At 41.9% G+C, this 25,467-nt stretch overlaps 1 protein-coding gene across 1 annotated transcript; it reads left to right on the top strand.

Annotated features, from left to right (window-relative positions):
* The first annotated feature begins 1,263 nt into the window (after positions 1 to 1,263).
* upf2 (UPF2 regulator of nonsense mediated mRNA decay) lies at positions 1,264 to 21,461 on the top strand. The gene is made up of 22 exons (XM_030779342.1): positions 1,264 to 1,325; positions 2,766 to 3,128; positions 3,991 to 4,770; positions 5,057 to 5,217; positions 5,470 to 5,661; positions 6,895 to 7,050; positions 7,548 to 7,651; positions 8,141 to 8,226; positions 9,540 to 9,648; positions 10,094 to 10,207; positions 10,297 to 10,413; positions 11,773 to 11,958; positions 12,154 to 12,357; positions 12,565 to 12,840; positions 13,187 to 13,370; positions 14,235 to 14,386; positions 16,393 to 16,497; positions 16,681 to 16,779; positions 17,047 to 17,217; positions 18,499 to 18,640; positions 19,061 to 19,181; positions 20,331 to 21,461. The coding sequence occupies exons 2-22, from the start codon at positions 2,767 to 2,769 to the stop codon at positions 20,338 to 20,340; spliced, it is 3,831 nt and encodes a 1,276-aa protein (XP_030635202.1). The 5' UTR covers positions 1,264 to 1,325; position 2,766; the 3' UTR covers positions 20,341 to 21,461.
* Positions 21,462 to 25,467: the final 4,006 nt, after the last annotated feature.

Raw genomic sequence — 25,467 nt, forward strand, 5'->3', positions numbered from 1 at the left:
GTTTCTTAATGTGTGGCTTAATGAATCTGAAGTCTAGCAAAGCAATGACAACACACTGTAAAGACTGTTCCTTCTTAATAAGACCTTGACTATTGTAGAAATCAAATTTCATACGCATACATACAATCTATAGACCACTATTTTCTGTGTGACTCATTGTTGTTACAGGCAGTACTTTTTAAAAGGTACATGTCGTTCCCTCTGCCTCACAGCCAGTCATGCTTTGTCGCTCCCTCTGCCTCACAGCCAATCATACTCTGCTTACCACATTCCATTACAAAGCTGCTGTCCCGTGGCCCTATGGCCAGAGAGAGAACTGCAAGTTCAATTTTGAAGGAAGATGGACCAAACTGCATCATTTCATATCCTATGATATACTGTCCTCTCTAAAAATCAAACCGCATGTTGATGCCCTTTAGTATTGAAATTGTTTCACACAAAGCAGTCCAATGATCTTGAACTGAAACATTTTTAAACTTATAAATTCATCTAGACTGAAGGTTTTTGGGGCGTTTGACATGGACATGATTTTCTTTTTGACCTTGACTCCATCCTTTCCTGCCATTAAATGGAGTTATGGAGACTTGGCGATAGGTTTTTTCTTTGGTTTATTCAGATGTCATATTATTAATTTTCTTTTCAATGAGAGATAAACCATGTGTGATTTACTGGTTTATCTTGGATTCCTGTCCTGCAGTTCTGACACTGTAATTTTCCTGTGTCCTTTTTTGTATTTGCATACATCACAAACATCAAAATGACATCATTTTTAAACATAATCTTATTCCTGCTAATTCTAAAAATAAACATTAACAGTGCTTCTAACTCTGTTATCTGGCCTAATCACACAAATCATCCTACTATCCCACTATTACTCATCAGATTTTCATCTTTTCCAGTTTGCCTGTAGACTGTAAATCAGCCGTAGTTACTTCTGAACATCACTGCCGAATGTGTTTGTGTGTGTGAGAGTGTGTGAGAGTGTGTGTGTGTGTGTGTGTGTGAGTGTGAACGTGAATGTGAATGTGTGCGCCCTAACGGTCTGTACTTTGTTTTTATGACAGTCAGACTGCTTCTGCGCTGTTAACATATCGGCATTTTCGTGTACTTTAACAGCGATCAGTTCTTGACAGACCGCGTTTTTTGAGTCAGATCAGAGATCTAGATATATAAACTGAACTCCCGATTCTGTCTGCTCGTGAATTTTGTTCAGGCAGATGAATTGGTCTAACCCACCGGGTCCTAATATTCCGCGACAGGGAGGAAAAAAGAAACTCCAAACAAGTGAGAGTACACACTCGCACAAATGAATACAGAAATATAAGGTAACGTAATTCTTTTTTCGGAGGATAAGATGCATACCTGTTAAAATTTGTGGGATAGCTTTTACCTGCTACCATGTGTCAATTTGTCTTTGGAAACTGAAAATACTGACAGCTCGTATTACAGCTTAGCCACTGCTAGCTAACATGAACGGTACCTGTCTGTTAATAGCCGAGACAACAGCTTCGTATGCATTAGATACTTTAAAAAAGAGCATGCTTGTAGTTTGAAATCAGACGTAGCAACTTTACTCTGTCATTTTTTCTGGGTTCATTGCTGCAGCGCTAGCTTCTTTCATTGTGGCACGAGCTTTAACGCTATCTTTAAATGAAGAGAACGGAGGTGGGGTTGCTAACTGAAGCTTACATGTTAGTAAACTGGGAAGTCAGCTATATTTACTTAAACAGCAAACCAGCCAACAGGTTGGAATTTATTAGTTAGCAAATACGCTAAACGCCTTCTACTTAGCCAGTGACTTAACGTTTGTGAATAGCATATGTAGCAGTATCAACATGGCTATGATAGGGACTTGCCTTTGCTAATACGTTATGCGATATGAACGAATGGCCCGGGTTAGAATGGTTAGCTGTGCAAGCATTTATGTTACCACCATAGCTCTAAATATCAGAAGTGTTTGCTAACGTACTGGCGCTGTGATATTGCAAGCTGGTTACCTACGGTCAGCTGTCTGTGTCTGTTTTTGGTGCTAGTAGTTAGCAGGTAGCTCGTGAGCTCATTAGTAACGGAAGGGTATGACAAGGTTCTGGTTGGTATCGCTAACAAACTTTGTTAGCTTCGTGTCAATTGCATTTTTACTGTTGGGTAGGAAGATGCCTACCAACCGTATTACTGCATAGTGTACATTTCTGTTGGGGAGAGTTAACAGGAATGGCGATTGCATATTTTTGTAGGTACTTTGCTATAGTAACTGTCAGTCTTATAGTTCGTTGACTTTGCTAAACTACTTAAGCGAGGTTGTCCATGGTGCCTGGTTTTACAAATGACAGGACCTATCTGTTGCATGACAGGTGAATCTGACTGGGATGAAATTACGCAGAATTATAATGAAAATTGTAAGTTTGTCAACGTTTGCTAAATTAATTTAAGTCGAGTTTTAATGTGGGTTAATGGTAATCTCAGTGATACATTGGAGTGCATGGGAGATTAGCATTAGATAAAATGACAATGGTGTCGGAGTAGTTCTTTTTCACTAACTTTAGAAGCCCCATCGAAATCCAACCTATGAATTGCAAAATACTGATGGAAAACAAAAGTGGACTATTAATAAATTTAATAGGGTGCCAGTTCATTCATGGGATCAACTGAACATAGACTGAATTGACCATAATTTTAGATGGCACTATGTGGTCTGCCTTAGTTGGGTCTGTTGGAATGGCAACTTCAATTTTTGCAGATGATGCCTTTCTGATTCTCTGTTACAGTATGCCTGCTGAACGCAAGAAGTCAGTAAACATGGAGGAGAAGGACAACTCTTCTGTCGGTACCAAAGAGAGAGACGGTGACAGGCGTCCCACCTCCTCCCGGGAGAAAGCGAAAGACGAGTCCAAGATGAGTGGTAAGAAAGATGGTGGCAAAGCCGCTGAGGAGAAGAAGAGGAGACTTGAGGAGGAGAAAAGAAAGAAAGAGGAAAAAGAGCGTAAAAGGAAGGAGGAGGAGAGGCACAAAGCTGAAGAGGAGCAGAAAAAGAAAGAAGAAGAGGAAAAGAGGCAGCAGGAGGAGCAGGAGAAAAAGCTTCAAGAGGAAGAAGCTAAACGACAGAAAGAGGAGGAGGAGGCTCAGCTCAAGTAAGGCATCACAGTGGCAGTACGGAAGAGAGTTACCATGGTTACTGTTTTCTTAATTTTTCTGGTTCTTGCAGCCAAAATGCTTGTTTTGTTGTGAAGACTAATATTATGAAAGTCCAAGTAAATAATGCTCTAAACTTAGGAGTTTTGTGACCAGTTTAGTGATAATTTCCTTGTCCCACAAGAGCGAGGATTTAGTCAACCAGAATCAAAATACAGACAGAGATAACTGAAAGGTTGGCTTTCGTCATGTCTTACTTTATAATGGTGAAGAGCAGTTTGGTGGGTTGCCAAGGAAGGTCATCTCCAAGCATCTTCCTTTGAACCAAAGCTCTTGATGCTGAGTGGTCTCATTTTGAAGGGTTTCCGGGCTGACACCTTGGCATCTCTTAATTGATATAAGAGGCAATTCATTTTGGTTGTGTTTATATGTGTGACCTTTTGTAAATCATAGCATCCGTGGTTACCAGCTTTATATTGACAAATAAATTGAGTTTAAGTACATAATTTATTTGTTATTTATTTTTTTTTGCCAAAAATGTTGCTAAAAATATGCACACCATCCACTGAGGGGGAAACTAATGATGCTACGGACAGGAATGGTTAACATTTTATTGCTGTGGGGTTAGAGATACCTGGCAGATTTGTATTGTTGTACAGGTGCAATGTGGAGCTTAAAGCAATATGCAACAGAAAATGAAATTAACATTTCCTGTTTAATGCTGATCATATGTTTAGATTTTATCTCTTCAAACAAGATAAAGTAGTGTTTAGCTACTCTGCACTCTGAAATAAACCAACTTGGCATGATACGAATACAGTGAAATCTGAAGATTCACATCTGCCTTCTCTCCTGACATAGAGAAAAGGAGGAGTCCCAACAGCTGCACCAGGAGGCCTGGGAGCGTCACCAGGGCAGGAAGGAGCTACGAGCAAAAAATCAGCATGCACAGGAAGGCCGACCAGAGGAGGCCTTCTTTAGCCGTCTGGATTCCAGCCTGAAGAAGAACACGGCCTTTGTCAAGAAACTGCGCACGCTCACCGAGCAACAACGTGAATCGCTTGCACACGACTTTGGCTCTCTCAACCTCAGCAAGTACATTGGCGAAGCCGTCAGCTCGGTGGTGGAGGCCAAGCTGAAGATCTCAGACGTGGGTTGTGCAGTACACCTTTGCTCGCTCTTCCACCAGCGCTATGCCGACTTTGCCCCACTGCTCTTGGCTGCCTGGAAACGTCATTTTGAAGCTCGCAAGGAGGAGAAAGCACCAAATGTGAGCAAGCTACGCACCGACCTGCGTTTCATCGCCGAGCTAACCATCGTCGGCCTGTTCACTGACAAGGAAGGGCTTTCGCTCATCTACGAACAGCTGAAGAACATTATCAGTGCTGACCGTGAGACGCACACACACGTTTCCGTGGTGATCAGCTTCTGCAAGCACTGTGGTGATGACATTGCAGGGCTGGTGCCTCGCAGAGTAAAGAGTGCAGCTGAGAAGTTTGGCCTGACGTTTCCACCTAGCGAGATAATCAATGCAGAGAAACAGCAGCCCTTCCAGAACCTTCTGAGGGAGTATTTCACTTCTCTCACCAAGCATCTGAAAAAGGACCACAGAGAGCTGCAAAACATTGAGAGGCAGAACAGGTTGGTTCTGAATGTGGAAATACTCCCCCAGTTGTTGAATAGGTTTGGTAACATATTGAACCCATATTGGACCCATAACTGTAATCAGAAATGGATCTTGAATTTTCTTACTTTTGACTTCCCCTGCTTAGTGGTGTGTCCTGTGATTTAGGGAATGAGAGCTTTAAAGGTGACCATTTTTAACCCAAAGCTGACTTCAGTTAGTGCTGACCATATGTCACTGTTTTGGTCTCTTTGTCATTTTGTTACTTTCTGTTTCATGACTGTCTGACTTGGTTGTGCACAGGCGTATCCTCCACTCTAAGGGAGAACTGAGTGAAGACAGACATAAGCAGTATGAGGAGTTTGCTACATCCTATCAGAAGTTGCTGGCTAACACACAGACCCTTGCTGACCTTCTAGATGAGAACATGCCTGAACTGCCCCAGGACAAAACTGTCCAGGAAGGTATGATCTTACTCACACACACAGCCGCCCACAAGGACTCTCCCTCCGAGTCATGTTTATTAAAGTGTTGAATGTCACACACAACTTACAGAGCTGGCTTAGTTGTTATACAAGTAAGGACAGCTTTATCTTTGAACTTACCTCTTGATAGAGCTATTTGATAGCATGAATGTTTTGCTTGGTTGCAGATGAATAAATCTGGTTTGTGTGTTTGTGTGTCTGTCTGTCTGTGTGTTTGTGTGTGTGGGGCAGAGCATGGTCCTGGCATTGATATCTTTACTCCAGGCAAGCCTGGGGAGTATGATCTTGACGGGGGCATTTGGGAGGATGAAGACGCGCGGAATTTCTATGAGAACCTTGTGGACCTGAAGGCCTTTGTCCCAGCCATCCTGTTCAAGGACAATGAGAAGGGGGGACAGGCCAAAGACCGGGAGGAGAGTAAAGGTACAGTTACATATCTACTGAACCCCCTCGCTACACTGCCACAGTGCATCTTCACACACCGCAGAAGAGCAGAGTAAACTGTCTGATCCCACACTGAAGAGGGTTTCAGTTTTTCACTTGATTTGATTTGTGACTCCCTTTGACATAGAGATAATGCCATCATTCATGCACATTTGATTCAATGCTGATGTATTTCTCATGAGTACAAAAAAGCAAACTGCATATGAAGAACTGATATGCAATCACGAAATATCCACAGACACCCAGTTGTGTGTATCGGTGTATTGAATGTCAGCTGGATGTATATTCGCATAAATGCCACAGTAATCCTGTGTAATGACAGATGCAGCAGTAATCTTTATCTAGCCTTACTTAAAAATAAAAGTTTGTTAGTGTTTAAACATTGAATGTATGATTTGTTGTCCTATGCTGTAAATGTTTATGTTACTCTGATCATGCCAAACCACGGTGGGTGCCATGCTTCTCAGTCACATCTCCATTCTGTTTGCTCTGTGCCTTACACAGCAAATCAAGATGTTATCTTCCACATTAGTAATATTGTTTCTCACAGTGTGAATAGATTATTTATAATCATTTCAGGATTGGCTCGGCTCAAAACACAAAACAAGCAAAACATTTCTTGTGCTACACATGGTCCTTATTGCTGCTGAATTCTGTTTCACCATTTAAGAAAATATTGATGAAGTTCATTAGGTAAAAGAAATCAGTTTTTCGGTCCGCTGTTCACTTAGTGTCACGGTTTGGCTTAAAGGAAAATTGAACTGACTCAGAATTGACACTTTTCTTTCATTTTAGTTTAAGCATATACAAATTAAACGCATGTCAACATTATCATGTTCTAATCCTCTACTTACCTAAATTGTACAGGCACTGCATGATAAGTACAATGCCTGTTTTCTCCCAGTGGGAAATGAGACGAAAAAGAACAGGCCGACCGGCTTTACATTGTGATTAACATTATTTTTAATGATCATAAGCACAAACGGTGTGGAAAGATCTCTTATACTAAGAATATGTATTCCCTGTGATTTTGCATCACAAAAAAGAATTCAGGTGAAAAATCAATGGTTCACAACAAATATGCTGTAAAGCGAAGTGCGGTATTTGGTTTCGGTACAAAACTGCTACACTTTTTACAGTTATATAGTGAGTGTAGTCGTAATTGAATAAATGAGCACAAAGACAGACTAGGTGTCTCTTTCATCCTTGCAGAGGGGAAAGAGGGGAAGGAGGGAAAGGATGTGTCCAGCACAGAGGAGCTGGAGTTGGAGCTGGAGGCACTGGACATTAATGATGACCCTCTGGAACTGGAGGCTGCTGACGAGGCTGAGAGTGAGGAACTGGCCAAGAAACTACTGGACGAACAAGGTATGACCACAAAACACACACACACTCACGTACACACAGGCATGACCACAGGGTAATCGGCAGTCCTAGAGTCAGCTCTGCCTAGAAGCGTAAAAATTTACAAAGTTTAGTTTTACTTTCAATGTAAGTATCTGTGACCCTGGTAAATGCTCTCAGGTTAATCTGTTATCTCTGTGATATGTAGTGTGTAACATGTCTTTCAGGGGTGAGGTTAGGGTCAGGTCAGGGTCAGAGGTCACAGAGAAAGCTGGTGGAAAGCTATATAGGTGAGTTAAGTGGTCCAGGACCAAATCTGGATGAGAAACTCTGAGTAAAAATGGGAACAGCCTGCTCTGGCCAAAAAAGTTAGTCCTAAAAGTCTGGCTGTTAGGGCAGCGGTGATATAAAAAACAGTATTTAGTTGTGGAGAGATGGTTCTGTCCTAAATGTGATCTCTGATGTTTATAAAGTAGTGTTTGAGGGTGGAGAGACTAAATGTGATTTGTTTGTTTGTCCAGAGCAAGAGGATGAAGAGACCAGCACTGGGTCCCATCTCAAACTCATAGTGGATGCCTTCATTCAGCAGCTCCCCAACTGTGTCAACAGAGACCTTATTGACAAGGCAAGACACACACACACACTCACTCGCACACAAGCATTCACTCACTCACACATTCACACACACACACACACACACACATTCACACACTCACTTGCTCAGTGCGATTTTTCATGAGTGATAAAATTCAAAAGGCAAATGATTGTACCCAGACTATTGTCAAATAAGGTAGGGAATGGCTCATTTACAAACTAAAATTAGTATATTTGTAAAATGTATACTTTTCAAATAAGGTTTTACTTGAAATGGTCTTCCATCATTTTTAATTTTTTTTTGTACCACAACCAAAAGTTGTGGTCTTGATGAAAACTTTTAATGCAACATATTACATAGATGCAACTTTGAGGGCTTTTTTTTGTTTGTTTATGTTTTTTTAAGGATGGATTTTTTTTCATGTTTTATATTGAGCTTCCTTTTAAAAGGTCAGGTGGGCTGTAAGAGTGACTTTACACTCTGATGTGTTTTGTGTTTCACTGTGGTTTGTCTTTTTAGGCTGCCATGGACTTCTGTATGAACATGAACACAAAGTCCAACCGCAGAAAGCTGGTACGCGCCCTCTTCACGGTACCCAGGCAAAGGTTTGTTTTCCATCTGTACACACACACACACACACGTGTTTGTTAAGACATATAGTCAGTGGCCAGTTTATCAGGTACACCCGCTTGTCAATGCAAATAGCCTGGTCCTCTCAACAACTAATCATGTGCTTGCAACTCAACATAGAGCACACAGACATAGTTTAGTTGTTGTTCAGGCAAACGTTAGGATCCGCAAGACATGTGGTCTAAGTGACTATGTCTCTCTAATGATTTTTGGTACCAGATGTGGTGGTTCCAACATGTAAGAAACAGATGCCCTCCTGTTTTCATGTATTGCAGCAGTCTATATAGTTTACAGAGAATGGTTCAATAAACAAAACACATCCAGTGACTAGCAGTTCTGTGGATGACAACACCTTGTTAATGAGAGTGGTCAAAGGAGAATGTCGGGTGTTGTTCAGACTAGCACAAAGTCCACAAACACTCAAGCAATAGCTGTTTACAACAGTAGTGTGTAGAAGGACATCTCTGAATGCACACTGTGTGACGGCTTGAAGCAGCAGAAGACCAGGTCAGGTTCCAGTCCTGTCAGCTAAGAACAGGAAGGTGAGACCACAGTGAGCGCAGGATCACCAAAACTGGACGATTCAACATCCCCCAGTCAAACAAATCACAATTTCTGATCCAACACGTATATGGTAGGGTCAGAATTTTCTGTAAGCAGCATGTAACAACAGCACCGGCGAGTGATCTTCATGTAATGGGATGGGAAGTGTGTTTAAGATGAGGTGGATCTGGAGGCTAACGGCATGAATGTGTAGCCAAAAACTGTGCTGGAACTCCGTCTGAACCAGAATGCCTAAGGAATGTTTCCAGCACCGTGTTGAATCTATGGAGTGAAGAATTTAGACTGATCTTGAGGCAAAAGGGGATCCTACCTGGTATTAGATAGATGTACCTCATTAAATGGCCACTGAGTGTAAATGGCATTGTTTTTATTGTATGAACACTGGGTGGTGCTCTTGCACTACTCTCAAACTCCTAAAGACCTCACAAAAACTGCTTTCTTGTGTTTGCGCATGACAGTAAAAGTGTTCATGAAGCCCGTGAAAAGTTGCATTAAATCTTTATAAGGGCCAGAATGAGCCAGTATCTGGATTAAAATGCAAATAATAATGAGAAGGCCCTCATTACTTCAAACATTTTGCCACATTGGTGGTGGTATTTATTTTTTGTGTTGGTACTCTAAAGATTTGTTTGAGTTTTGCAGTCTGAGGGAGAAACAAATACACTCTGAGTTCTGAACTACATATTTACTGTGTGACAGGAGCGTTTTTTTTTCTTCTTGTCAGGTTGGATCTGTTGCCCTTTTACTCCCGGCTGGTGGCCACTCTCCATCCCTGCATGTCCGATGTGGCTGAGGATCTCTGCTCCATGCTTAAAGGAGACTTCAGATTCCATGTGTGTGTTTTTCCCCAAATCTCTCCACATCACACCTATGCTGCTTTCATGTCTGACACACTCTGCCTTAAAATACACACACCAATCCCTGTATAAATTCAAATATCTTAACAGGTGATGGAATATTGTACACAATAATACCAGTACTCATTTTGCATTCGTTCATTTATGGTAGATATGTCAAACAATCCACAGTTTCCTTGAAGTTTGTACAAAAACAGCTGCTCAGGAATGAGCTAGTGCAACCAGTTTGTTTAAATACAAGTATGTATCTTACATCAAATATATATCAGTATATTTAGCAAAAATATGTCAATGGATTTTGGGATGTTGGATGAATATTTAATATTCCTGACCTCTCTTGCCTCCTAACTTCTCTTGCACAATGCAGTCAACTTTCTGATGCCACTAGTTTAATATATGGGTGCTTACTTTTTTCTCCCAGATAAGAAAGAAGGACCAAATCAACATTGAGACCAAGAATAAAACAGTTAGATTTATTGGGGAGCTCGCAAAATTTAAGATGTTCTCCAAAACTGACACTCTTCATTGTCTGAAGGTAAATAATAATTGTTTATTTAACCGTTGCTGATTAGATATATTTGTGGGTGAACTGTTCACTTAAGAGGTTTTTTTTGTTTCTGGCAGATGCTTCTGTCTGATTTCTCTCATCACCACATTGAGATGGCCTGCACACTGCTGGAGACCTGCGGACGCTTCCTCTTCAGGTCCCCAGATTCTCATCTGCGCACTAGCGTACTTCTGGTCAGTTTAATACACATACACACGTTAGCGGACACACACACACACTCCTACAGCATGCTGGTAGGGTTATTGGGTTATCAAGGCTATTGAGTGTGCATGTTTGTAGAGTGATTTTGTAGACATGTTTAGAGCTGGCCAAGAGATGATGCCTAGCGTGAATTACTATACGTCTCTCATTAAAGATAATTATGATGAGAGATTTCATAGCATCAGACCTGGATACTGAAAATCTCTGACTGTGAGAGATATCAGAAGCCTGCAGGAAAGGTGAGGATTAGACACTTGAGTGGCAGTCCCAAAGACCCATTACACTTATGAATATGTAGTCAGGATTCATTACCCTTAATAGTAATGAGAAAGAGCTATTTCCACTCAGCACAGTGGGAACCACTGACAACAGTAACCTCAGGGATCAGGGCTTACCTGGACTGTATCTGTCTGCCCACCTTTCCTTTTGAATAACCTTTGACTTTATTTTTCCTTTATCTGTATTGTTAGATTACTCAACTTCTATCTTTTCCTTACAAGACTTAACCTTTGACTTACTTGATTAGATCTATTCTCTGATTGTCTCCTCCTCTGACTCACTGCCTTTAGCTGTTGACTCATGGATATTTAGCTTTTGCTTGCTTGTCTTCAGCTATGACTCTGACTCAGACTCTGTGTATATTTTGCCTGTCTTTTGACTGACTTCATTTTCAATTATGACAGATTTGGTTTTATGTGGCTGCATTGGCCTTGGTGAATTCTACTGTTAACATTCCACTGAATTCTAGTGTTAATTCTGCCTGTTTTCCCCAAATATGACTTTTCTTTTGTGTTCTCCTAGACCACATGTGTCAAAATCCAGTCCTGGAGGGCCAGGGTCCTGCCGGTTTTTGTTTTCACCTCTTAGTTACCCATTGATTTTTCACCTTGAAAACGGGTGTGAACGCTCTTTAGCCAATCAGAGATTGTATTTAGTTGGTCGACAAGAAAAACAGCAGGACCATGGCCCTCCAGAACTGGATTTTGACACCCTTGGCCTAGACCATCTCCACCTGTTAATTAGAAATTAGCAGTCTCCTCTGTATGTCTGATCAAGCATTTTCTCTCTGTTCTTCACATTAAGCCTTAGTTTCTACTGTAAAAACATTGGAGAGATTTACTGAGCAGTCTTTCATTCTGTGTCTTAACCTTAACTGTTGTTTTTTCCCAATTTAACAAAAGAAGAACTTTAGGTCCTCAGGGCTTTGTTGTGCTGTGTATTTTTGGTTTTGCAGTTCCATATTTTCTGTTTATGTATTGAGATGAACAAATGGGCGGAGCAGACCTCATGATAGTGACTATATTTGACTGAGTTGGGTCTCTGTGTCTCAGGAACAAATGATGCGTAAGAAGCAGGCCCAGCATTTGGATGCACGTTATGTCACTATGGTGGAAAATGCCTACTACCATTGCAACCCTCCACCCATGGAGAAAACCGTCCGCAAGAAGAGACCTCCGTTACAAGAGTATATCCGTAAACTGCTCTACAAAGACCTGTCCAAGGTCACAACTGAGAAGGTGTGTTCACTCTCTAACCCACTAGAAAGTGCAGTCTCAATCTTATCCCCGCACTCTCATACCCACGTACACACTCATACACACAAATGCCATCTTTCCTTTGTAGACTGTTATGTCACTGTACCTTTCCTTATGGAATGATGAATAGACTAGTGACTTTGTGTGTGTGTGTGTGTGTGTGTGTTTTCTGTACAGGTGTTGAGGCAGATGCGTAAGCTGCCTTGGCAGGACCCAGAGATAAAGAGCTATCTGATCTGCTGTATGGTCAACATCTGGAATGTGAAATACAACAGCATTCACTGTGTGGCCAATCTGCTGGCCGGCCTGGTGGCATACCAGGAGGATGTGGGCATCCATGTGGTGGACGGAGTACTAGAGGACATCCGCCTAGGGATGGAGGTATCTGCGTGCGTGTGGTGTGTGTGTGTGCGAGATGTCTTTAGCTGTATTGACTTAGTCACAGGTTTGGTTATTTTTAATGAAATTAATTGTTTTCATCAATGTTTTTATCCTGTACTATTATTTTGGTTGACTCTTCCTTATCAACATATTCTTTCTCTCTCTCTCTTTCTCTCTCTCTCTCTCTCTCTTTTGTTTTGTCCAAAGGTGAACCAGCCTAAGTTTAATCAGCGGCGTATCAGCAGTGCCAAGTTTCTGGGTGAGCTCTATAACTACCGCATGGTGGAGTCCGCCGTTATCTTCCGAACACTCTTCTCCTTCATCTCGTTTGGCGTGAACACGGACGGCTCGCCCAGTCTGCTGGACCCCCCTGAGCACCTCTTCCGTATCCGCTTGGTCTGCACTCTGCTCGACACGTGTGGCCAGTATTTTGACCGGGGCTCTAGCAAACGCAAACTCGACTGCTTCCTCATTTACTTCCAGGTGTGTCTCCTCTTCCTCTCCCAGTCTCAGATAGTAAGTGACGAGCCACTGCCCACAGAGGGCAATATTAGTTTGTGATATATACTCTTTCCAAAATGTGAATATTGTAATCCATTCATATTGACTAAGACTGATGTAAAGTTTTAGAGTTAATACAGAGATTGAAATGAAGATGTTAATCCCACATGACTGTCTACACACACACACACACACACACACAAAATAACACATCACGGTGTGGACTGCATTTATATGTCCGCTCACACAGTTCACATGCAGTTGAAAAAAAATTTGAACATGTATATGTAGTATGCGTAACCCACTAACTGTGCGTGTGTATGTCTAGCGGTACATTTGGTGGAAGAAGAGTTTGGAGGTGTGGACAAAGGATCACCAGTTCCCCATCGATATTGATTACATGATCAGTGACACTCTGGAGCTCCTGAGGCCGAAGATGAGATTGTGCAGCTCACTGGAGGAAGCCATCCGACAGGTTACTGAACTGGAGAGAGAGATCCTTGTTAAACTGGGTAAGATAAGCCTGGAAATAAATACATGCAAACACTCACGGCTTTGTACATCCCATCCAAATCATGTTTACTTATGTACAGATTTCTACACACAACACACATACGCTGCTTTTTAAAAATTAGTAATAGGTAGACAAAGTCTTGTGTGTGTGTGTGTGGGGGGGGGTGTTTACTGGTTGATCTACTCCTTGTTTCTGTTGTGCTTGATGAGCAGCATTCCAGAGTGTGTAGGAGGCCTGTGTGTGACGAGCTCATTCTCGTTTGTCATGTCCTGTACCTCCAGTCACTCACATTCCTTCTCCACACTTACAGAGCTGGCATAGCCGAACAGGCAGGGCAAGAATGAGGGAGAGAGAGAATGTCGCATTCTTTTGACAGGTGTAATGTTATCATTACACTGGCTGCTGTGTAGAGCGTTTCAAGGTGTTAAACTGAAACACAGCAGGAATGCTCCTGCTATGTTTCAGTGGTGTGTGTGCTGTCTGACTTTGTCAGTTTTGTTTGTAGAGGAATGTGGTGGTGTGTTTGTGTGCACCTTTGTTTCTATCCCATGATAGCCAGACAGACTGCTTTTTATGAAGTGTTTCATCCTGACTCTTGCCCAGTGATACGTATGTGTGTTTCAACCATTGAAGGAACAAACCTTGAAAAGCCCCATCATCCAGAATGTTGAATACAGACAGCAGTGGGTTAGGGTGATGCTTTAGGGTTAAAGAGACACAAACTCAACACACATTAAACAGAAGGATCTTGCAGAATATTAGAATCTTCAGGTCCTGGAATTATACTGTATGATAACAACATTAGCACAGTTATTTTCATTGTATGTCAATGTATCTGGTTTGCATGTGTTTTATGCGCCAGGTCTGGCCATGGAGAAGGATTGCCGCTGCTCCAGTGCCATGGGTGAGGGGGAGGCATTGGATGAGGAGGATGATGATGATGAGGAGGAAGGAGGCGCAGAGACAGAGGAGCAGTCTGGCAATGAGAGTGAGATGAATGAGCCAGAGGAGGAGGTGAGCCCAGAGTATTCATCACAGTCTAGATGCTTCTCTATTACCCTGTCTTCCCAGACATGTCTTATCTGTCTCTCTCTCCCTTCTTTCTCTCTCCCCTTGTCTCTGTTTCCATTTCTTTCTATTTGTGGTGTTTCCTTTTTAGGCCTGATAAAAATGGACATCTGTGTCTGCCAACTGTAAAGAATTCATTTTCTGTTGTTAGTGCCACAGATATGCACAGTGGCTAGCTCTCAGTGGCTGGTTGTGAGGTTTAGTCTAGTCACAGTCCTGGACTGAAAAGTTTTTAATTTGCTGAGGCAGTAGTTGTACAGTCGGCCCTCCGTATCTGGGAGTTCTGCAGATTCAACCAACCACAGATTGAAAATATTCAGAAAAAAAGGCAGAGCTTGAATTTGCAGCACGCCGAGCACTACGCTGAATCCCCGTGAATGAAATGATGTGTAGGCATATCCTGCTGTACAAGTATGTAAAAATGTTACATTGTTGCTGATGTGTACTATGTAGTTAGGCCTACGTCTGTAGTTAGGCTTGCGTCTGTACACAACATGTACAGATTTTTTTTCTCATCATTATCCCTAAACAATACAGTATAACAACTATTTACATAGCATTTACATTGTATTAGATATTACAAGTAAATAAGTAAGGATGATTTAAAGTGTATGGGAGGATGTGCAAAGTATGCCATTTTATATAAGGGACTTCCGTGGATTCCGTGGATTTTGGTGTCGGCAGGGGTTCTAGAACCAATCCCCTGTGGATTCCTCGGGACGACTGTGTATGTCAATTACTGGTCTGTGCTAGACAATACACTGTATCTCTGGCCCTACAGTAACACACCTCATTAAAATGATCAAATTTTAGAAGTTTAATGCACAAGTTCAGGTGTGTTAGATCATCACATTTTTCAGAGGAAGAAATCTGATCTGTGATCTGTTTTAGCCTTCAATAGTGCCTGTAAATGGACTTACAGATGATGCTGGATCAGTTCACTGATCCTGAGATGTTTGGTACAAACAGCCTGAGCTGCTGTGGCCCCTCCCAGGCTGAGTCTTCTGTGTTATGATTGGTAGGTGGTGTTCAGTTGAGTGATTTCAGACAGCTGTCTTTTCCATTACTTTACCACTGAACTCTATCCTGAGGTCAAGTCACATGAATAAAGAGAAGTGAGCATCTGTCATCTGGCTTTTCCTTGGTTATCAATGGCTGAAAATATCCACATTGTGCATGTTATGTTGTGTTTTTGTGGAAGAATGCAGAGGGTTACTGTCACACCTAGCTCAGTCATGCTACGACTCCTCAGAAGAATAGGAGGATTGGTCCTTTCTCTCAAACAAAGAGAAATGTGTTATGGTTCAGGGTCTGTGTGATATGCAAAAAGCATACAGTGCCAGACAAGGTACTTTTTTGAAGATGTTTGGCTGGTTGCTATATTGGGCTTTTGAAATGGAAAAGGAATCCCTTGTCTGTATCCATTTATATCTGGAGCTCTTTATTATTTTAACTTTATCAAAAGACATTAGAGGCTGTTGATAAGTTAATGGTTGAGACTAATTCTTTGGGCTTTTAGGACAGGGGAGTATCCAATAGGAGGAAGGTTACAGCATTGGAATGCTCATGATTGGCGTAAAAGAAGAGCCATTCTAGTTGTGTCGTGAGCTATGATGGGTATTTGTGTCACCTGTGAATTTGTATTCAGAGAAGTTAGTGGTAAAATCTGCTGGTAGCAAAATCTTTGCCATGGCACGGATTTTCACAGGTATGATAATTGATCTGGTCCATCAACCAGCCCAAGTTTAACCACATTGTTTAGGGTTTTTCGGTTTTGGGCAAGACATACAGAAGGAGAAATTTGAACGATTGGTGTAAACTGATCAGAAACAGACCATATAGGCTCTGAGGGTATCGGCTCAGTGATCTTGCAGACGTTGTTTACATGCACAGCAAGAAAAGTTTCAATCTGATTGGTGTGTGTGTGTGTGTGTGTGTGTGTTTAAACACAGGAGGGCTCAGAGAATGAGGAAGAGGAGCATGAGGAGGAAGAGGAAGAGAACACTGACTACCTGACGGATTCCAACAAGGAGAACGAGACGGATGAAGAGAACAATGTGAGCATTACCAAAACACAAAGCTTACCATGGAATCAGTAGGCATGCAGAGTAGAACATGTAGCAGTGATGAATAATTAACTACACAGAGCACATCTAGAGCAGTACTCTGTTTGTTGGTGTAAGATGGATACAGGTTCTGGTGGGTTCATGCTTTATGCTCACGGGACTCCTCTTCATTAGGAGGTCACCATTCGGGGAGGAGGCCTGAAACATGTGGCCTGTGCTGAGGATGAGGACTTCATTCAGGCTTTGGACAAGATGATGCTGGAGAACCTGCAGGTATTTGCTCACCACTACATGTACACGCACACACACACACACACACACACACACACAGAGCAAAACACACTTGTCTCTCTCTCTATAAGACATATGCATTTGATGTCAGGCACACCTGGCAGGGTAAAGTAAATTGTTGTTAATGCAGTAAAATGTAATACAGTAAAAGTGGTGTGTGTGTGTGTGTGTGTGTGTGTGTGTGTGTGTGTGTGTGTGTGTGTGTGTGTGTGTGTGTGTGTGCGCGCGCGCGCGCGCGTGTGTGAGCAGCAGCGCAGCGGGGAGTCTGTGAAGGTGCACCAGCTGGATGTGGCCATTCCACTGCATCTGAAGAGCCAGCTGAAAAAAGGCCCAACCCCTTCCTGTGTTGGAGATGCTGACCCTGAGATCAGCGATACCATGCCATTTGTCATGCTCACCAGGAAGGGAAACAAACAGCAGGTACACACACACACACACACACACAGTGTCATATTTCCAGGAAAGGCACTAAACCAGATAGATGTTAATACTAGTTGCCAATGGAATCATGTCATTACAGTGAAGTGGGAATATTTTAGTGAGGAGCTGCTTTTAAGGAGTCATGTGATGAATGTGTGTCCAATAGAAGGTCTTGGTGAAAACAGTAAATGACTATCCTGAAGTACTCTTATAAGGCACAGGAGGACATTTTTAGACATTCAGAGAAGGAATTTGTGGTTTGGCTCCATCCACACGTTGAAATGGGCCAGATATGCAAAGCTACTGTAAGGCATGATGATCTGGGAGTGATTCCACATGCATCCTGGAGTGGCTGTTTCATGTAGAGAAGCAAATTGACGTAAACCAAAGAATTGCAGTGTAGAAAAATGTGGTTGTTATATTATTCTATTCAAAATCAACTCAGCCACACTGTGTGGCTTGTTGTATTTAATAGGGTGAAGGAGGTTAGATAACCTTATATGCTTAATAGGAGTATCACACTTGCGCAATGCCTTATGTTTGTCATGGTCACTTGAATCATAATACACTAGTCACGAGTCCCCTTTGTTAACTGTCTGACCAGTAACTCAACAGCTTACGTGACCTCACGGCTTTATGTGCAAATTTAGGTTTTTACTTCAGAGAGATCAGTGTGAAACTAGACTGGACCCTCCAAACATTGCAGACTGTACACATTTAACCATATGAGTGCAATTAACAGCCTGAATGTGAATCTGAGCCAGGAAAAATATTGACTCTTCCATAACTGTGTTTTAATGCTTGTGTTTGTGTGTATGAGTTTGTTTGTGTGTATGAGTTTGTTTGTGTGGGTGTTGGGTTGGAGGCTAACTGTATCTGTTTTTGTGTTGTCCCTGCTTTTGTAGAGTAGAGGAATGTGATGGAATATGATGAGTGTGTGTGTGTGTGTGTTGGCTCTGGTCAGTGTGGTTTTGTGGTTCCATGAGGAGCTGCTGTTGTGAAGGGTGTGCGCAGGAAGAAGGTTTGGGAGACTTACCATCAGCACACTGACTAAACCATTGTTGTACAGCTCCAGTCTCTGCCCCGAGACTGACTGCTCTTTCAGACCTGTGTGCTGATCTTGGTCTAACTCCATTAGTGAGAAACAGGATAATGGCCAGCCTGCAGCCTCCTCCACTCCCATTCCAAGTGTTTTAGTGTGTGTGTGTGTGTGTGTGTGTGTGTTACAGACAGAGAATCGAGACTTCATTAACTCTCTTTCTTTTCTCTTCTCTCCTGCAGTTTAAGATTCTGAACGTGCCTCTCTCCTCTCACTTGGCCGCCAATCATTTTAACCAGCAGCAGGCAGAACAGGAGGAACGCATGCGCATGAAGAAACTCACGCTGGATATCAATGAACGACAGGAACAGGAGGACTACCAGGGTAAGACAGTGGGATGACAAGAGAAAGAGAAAGGAGTTTGTGAGGCAGTGAAAGAGAGAGTGAGAGCAACCAAAACTGTGACGGGAATGAGGATAGGGGTCAGAGCCTGTTTGTGGAAGACAGGCAAAAACTCAGTGCTCCATCTCCGCGGAACACAGCTTTGTTTATACTGCACTCAACTCCATAATGTTCTCAGGTCTTATTTTCTACTGTGTGACTGTTAATATACGTTTGCTGTTTGTACTGCTTTACAAAAGTCCGATTTTTGTTGTGTACGTATAAGGACAAGACTCTCAGTGGTCACTTTTGGTTTTGCTTTGAGGTGTGGTCTTGTGCCTTTGTGCCCTGATATGGACTGGATGTTGATTTGGAGTAATGTGATTGGATATGCTGAGAAATGTTTTCTCTTTGACGGTGTAGAGATGATGCAGTCTCTGGCCCAGCGGCCTGCCCCAGCCAACACCAACCGTGAGCGCCGCCCACGTTACCAGCATCCTAAAGGAGCACCCAATGCCGACCTCATCTTCAAGACTGGGGGCAGGTATGAGGGCTAGCATTACACACAGCGTTCACATAAAACACACACAACATTAAACAGAGTCGTGCGCTCAGAATTCCACAAAACAGATGCACACCTTTTCTTAAAACACACCTCGTCTTAAAACACACCTCGTCTTAGAACACTAATAAAGCTGTGACTCAGATTGGTTTTGATCATGAGTTTGCGTCAGTGCCAGGGTATGCATGTTGTATTAACCACTTTAAGGTTGTTTGTGCTCTAGACTGTGGTCTGTGTGCTATTTCTCCTGTCCTGTTAAGCAGAAAGTAACAGACTAAGGTCAGTCAGAGAAGTAGGCATATTTCACACGTAACTCTGCCTTGTGCTGTTCAGCCATCTGAGAAAGTATAGTGCGTAGCATAGAGTTAATAAGTCTAGAGAAGGCCTTGTTAGATATAATAGACACAGACAGATAAAGCAGGCGAGTCAGTTTAAACCAGCGTTTCCCAGGCTTAAGGACCCTCTACTAATGTACATTTTTTGCCAGCATGACTGTGTGGAGCCCAACACACTGCTGTGGAAAGCTCACAGTATAGTGGAAGATTCACACATTGCTCTATTTTTCCTTTACAGGCACAATGCTCTCAAATGAAAGATTTTTTTGGCTCAACTGCTGTAAAAAGAAAAGATATTCCATTTGTTTTCTGTATGATATGAAAATAAGAACTTGAATGTGATGTTTGATTTCTTTTCTATGTCGTGTGAACATATTTGCTCAAGATTAATCTTTGGAGACTGTTGAGAATTATGATGTTATTCACATAATAAATGTTTTTGTCTGTTCACATGCATGGACTATGAGTTTAATAATACTGTATATGCACAATGCAGCTCTGCCAAAACACGAATGCACGTGCACTCACAGACACCCCACACATACACCCCACACACACACACACACACACACACACAGATAAGAAGAGACCAACTTTATGTCCATCTCATCATAGTAAATGGTAGTTTTCTGTAACTCAGGCACAGAATAAATTTGGACTGCTCATAAATGGTGGCAATAGAGTTGGTATATGATAATGTAATGGTTGGTAATGATGCTGGTATGTGCTTCTGCTGGATTGTCTTCACCTGTATGTGAGGGTTCCTACTGGACTAATACTGTGTTCTCTCCTGCAGGAGACGCTGATTGGAGCCCGAATGAGCAAGAGATCAAAAAAAGGAGAGAAAGTGAGAGAACGAAAGAGAGGTGATTGGGTCTTGCCTGCAAGAATAGGGAGATCCACCTGCGGATGGACAGACTTGCAGACTCCCACCTCACCATGGCAACCAGAGAGTGGAGGAAGAGGAGGAGGAGAGAGGGTCAGAGGACCACCTTGCTCCTCGGCAATAGCACCAGCACAACACACACACACAAAGAGGGGAACACCTGGAGAGCAGAACAACTCTCAGACAAGCTGAAGACGAGACACATTGACAGACACACATACACAGACAGACAGACAGACAGACAGACATTGGGGCTTGAAGCTTCAGCCAGAGTGTGTCCGTGGTCTTGTGGAGGAGGCATATGTGTAGACTCTGTATGTGACATGGGGACTAGGGGGTGGTGATTCCAAGAGCACCTCAAAATGGACACGAGTCTTTTCTTCCTGGAATTTAATCTCTGTTTTCTTTTTCACTGACAAACACATTTAGAGTTTCAGACACACGCTTACACATGCACACACAAACACATACCTAATAGTGATGGGTGAGGATAAATGAACATGTGATGTTAGGTCACTAAGCCCACCCGGTACTGTTGGAGACAGAGTTGATTTGTTTGTGAGTGCTCATGTGTTTGAGAGATGGTGCAGCAGGTTCAGTCCTCACACAAGGACAGTGTGTTACCACAGTAACAACATGGTAAAAGGTGCAAGGCCAATATTGATCAACCAGCTTTTTCTGTCAAATACATGAGGTGATCATTCTGAGATGAGAACACACTTTCTCTTTGTTCCCTTTGTCACTGACAACATCTCAACTTGTTTTCTATAAGGATTTGTTTTTGTTTTTGTTTTTGTTTTGTTTTGTTTTTTTTTTTTGCAAAGATGAGAAAGTTGTACTGTGTGGTGTTTGTGAGTATAAGTTTGACAAATGCTTTTCTGTGACCTGAGTCTGATTTCAGATCAGTGGTTCATAAATTTGGTTGTGATTTTTTTCTTCTTTGTTAAATATCTTAAAAGATATAAATCTATGGATATGTAATTAACAACTGCATGGGCGTTAAACACCAGCTATGTAACAGTGAATTTTGCCAAGATTGCAGTAAACTGAATTGCTCCAAGATGTTGTCACTTTGATTTGCAACTGATGGTTTTTGCTGTACTTTCACACAGACATTCTAATTACATAAACATTATATAACCTAGCACTACATTCAGTAAATATCTGACAGTACCCGTGGGAGCATTGACAGGGAGTCATATAGGTTCAGACTGAGGTGACCGGGCAAGTTCTGGCTTCATGGTCGCTCTGAGGCTGAACATTAAGAACTTTAATTTTAGAGTATCATTAGCACCTCCAGGATAATGGGAAGGTATTAGGTTTGTATGGATGAGCTCTCAGAAAGTACTTGTCCAAAGGTGTATGTTTGTGATGGATGTTCGGACAGATATACTCTATCCTAAGAGGAATGGCGGGGCGTATACAAGTGTTCAGTGAAATATGTTCATGTATATGTTGATTGAAACAATGTGTAATCGGCAGCTGATTGCTGTGGTACCATGTTGAAGACTTTTATTCTCCACCTCTCTTCCATGTCCTGATTCCTGCCTTGAGGCTTGTTTTGTGATATATTTTTAGTGTCCCAGTTGAAATTGTGTGAAACCACACGTTAATAAACTCTGAGCAATAGAGAATGATCATGTTGGGAGGACCATGGGCTACTGCAGTCATTTTAGGAGTGTTCTCAAGCTGTCCTGCTTCCTTTGAAATCAGACATCCTCCACTCTAGATGATCATTACAAAATCTGCTGTGCTCTATCACTTTTAGAAATGTTATTTTCTGCTCTAAGAATTTCCAATGGTTTTCTCTTCCCTCTGCTGAGAGAAGATGAGAGAGAAAATCATGTGCTTATGGTGACAGGGTGTGTGTAATTGCGTGTGCTATTGTATGCCAGGTTGAGTGTGAGCATTTTTGTTGGGCCTATGAGTGAGTGTGCGTGTGCGTAGATGTCCATGTTTTGACTGCAAATATGGGTACAGTGTGTATGCGAGCGTTTGAGAGACAGTCGTGCGCTCTAGCTGGGTGTGTCAGTATGTCTGGATTTAATTATAGAGCTGAATACACTAATTTCCTCTGTTCCTGTAGGCTTCAAACAAACACGCTTTTTCACACACTAATTCAAACTACCCTGGACAGCCCTGTTCTCAAACACTCAAGCACGGCAGCAAGTGATCTCCAAAAAAAAAACTGACAACCTTTCACTTTCTGTGATGAACTGTAGTCTCAGACACCATACAGTGAACAGACTGCACTACTCACGGTACACACACACACACACACACACAGGACAAGGCTGAATAACAGAGTTAAATGCATGTGTTGTAATTTTAATTATTTGATGTACAGATCTGATTTGTGGGTTTGTGTGTTATCTTTTGGTGTACGATGTTGTTTGAACATGCCTGGACCTCCTGTTGGGTCAGAGCAGCGTACAGCTGGTTATTATTAGCTGTGTTTCTTTTGAAAAGATTGAGCTGCCCCGCAGGTTAGACAACTGGACAACGTGACTAAGCACAAATAGATGAGTGACAGATGAGCTTAGGTTTTTGTGTTTGTATTTGTCTGGCTGAACACAAACTCCTAGAAATTCATGTGTCTCATATAGGTTGTTTTTCAGGATTTAGCACGGAGAGGCATGTGAACGCATTTGTGGTCTTACAGGTGACTGAAGGTGTTTACATTTTTAACAGGGAGCCAGAGAGAGATCGGATGTCAGTATGATGAGAATGCAGTGAAGTGGGATTGAGTACCATATGCAGTATGCGTGCTATAAACAAGTTAGCTCCCTGTGACATTGTCTAGTCACTCTGAGAACATGCCTAGCCCCTAGACACTTTAGTGCACTTATATTTCCAAACAGGTTTACGTGTTTGTCTGCATCCTCACCGAACATCACACACGTATCGGACTCTGTCTTGTTGCACTGACATATTGTCATAGTGGTACGCTAGCACATCCACTTGTTCGTCACACTGACGTATTTTCATATTGGTTCACTAGCATGTCCTCATGCTGAGGACAGTATGTATTATATGAGGTCATTTGTAGGGTTGCAGTGGTTTAGAGACTAGGGAGGCTGTGTGAGCTAGTCTAAGGACTGTGAGTATGATTCCTGAGCATGATGGGGGAAAAACCTGAACTGTGCCCTGGAGAAGGGCAGGTTATGTTACTTTGAACAACGTACTTAACCTCAGGATCACACTAGGGTGCTGGCTCTGAGAGCTAAAATAAACAGCACCAAATAATAAGTGTCATATGCCTTAAATAAGAGAGTTAGTTAGACTCAGAAATGTAATTTCAGAACTTAACCTTGTCATACACCAGTAAAAGAGCAATTTGGTAAATCCAGTTTCCCTAAAATGTCTCCTGCCTGTACTGCAGGTTTGATCTGCATTTACTTGACCTGGAAAAACAAATGTTTTAATAGCTCAACTGAATTGCTGTTTAAAAAAAGAGGGAAATTCCATTCTTAATTCTAATTCTACACTGTGTGTGCTCTGGTCTAGACTTCTTTTGACTGGCACGATTGGGCTATCTCTCGGTGTCATTCATACAGTTTTTAATCATGAGGGACATTGTTTCTGTTTCCTTGTTCTTGCTCCACCCCAGTTCTGCCTCAGGTTATGGCAATGTACTCGACCCTGATACTGAAGACTATAAGCCTCCTGCTCTCACAGAGCCTTTTTATCAACGTTTAAGTGAAAACAGGCCAGATCCAAAGGGCCATGGCTTTAAAGGCTTTGCTGTAAAACCCAACACACCAGGATGAGCACCATCAACCTCAGTCATCCAAACCTCTACAGAGTTCTTCATTCAACTGCACATCTCTACATTTACATCTGCTTTAACAACATATAAATTTATTACTGTCATTGTGGAGTCAATGCTTATATGAATATCCCATTAAACAGACGCTGTTTAAATACAGATTTACTCAATGGAAAAAAAAAAAACCCATCTCCTGAGTCCATTCAGAAGCTCTACCATCATAGTTCATGCAGTTTGGAGGGAGCCTCTGAAATTTAATACTAACTCTGTGAATGAATGAGAAGTGAACACATGACCATTAGGTTAATAACTCAGTTTTAACTTCTTAACGGAGAGGCACCACAGCTCAGCAGAAGCGGATCAGAGGGAGTCAAGCCACTCCACTGCAATGTAGGTCACTCACATGATTAAAGGTTTATAGTTAAGAGCCTAGCACCAAACTCACGTTTGCAAGCAGGATATTTGGGGTTTTGGGGTGGCATAGACAGAGGTCACCGATTTTCAACATTGGAAAAAGGGCTAGGCTCATGGTTTCTGCCTTCATTTTGCATTTCACTTGGTTAATTTTTCTGCTGCGCTGTTCTCAAAGTTCTTTACAGGAAGTCTGTATTTTTTAACTGATTTTGTCATTCAAATTCCAGGCTTAGTTGATCTCAAGTTTGTTTTATTCCAATAGTTATTTTTAATAAAGAGGTCATCATTAACTTGTGTCATATTTGTGTTGGTGTGAGCCATCTGGCCTTTATGTATAATGATAAGTAAGAATGTCTATGGACAGTGCAAAAATTAACTCAAGATTGAACAGGTTTGGTTATAGAGTTCCATTATCATTTAGGAGTGGTGCCTTTGTAGCTGTGAGTGAAAATGGCAACTGTGTATTTGCATAACCAAACTGAGGTCAAAGACTTTGTTGAATTATTTCCCCACAGACGTTAATCAATGACTAACCTCTCACTCAATTTCCACATTCCAAAGATTCTGCTCAGGAAACATGTGATTGCTTGGACCATGTTTAACTTTATTCAGAAACAAAGTATAGCTCAAATGATGCAGTTTATACAGACTGAAACACCTCATATTATTGAATATACAATACAAAAAATGCCCATTTGATGTGTTACAGCAATGCTTTGGAGAACATTTTGTTGTTGTAAATTGTTCGCACTGTTTCCTGCTTTCATCAGCCTGATGCTATTAGGGGGGTAAGTAAGTGTGAATTAAGAATTAGCAGAGAGGAAAAGAGATTGTACTGGACGTTTTTTGGTTTGTAGCGATGTG

Source organism: Chanos chanos, chromosome 1 (genome assembly GCF_902362185.1).
Source record: "Chanos chanos chromosome 1, fChaCha1.1, whole genome shotgun sequence".
NCBI classification, from domain to species: Eukaryota; Metazoa; Chordata; class Actinopteri; order Gonorynchiformes; family Chanidae; genus Chanos; species Chanos chanos.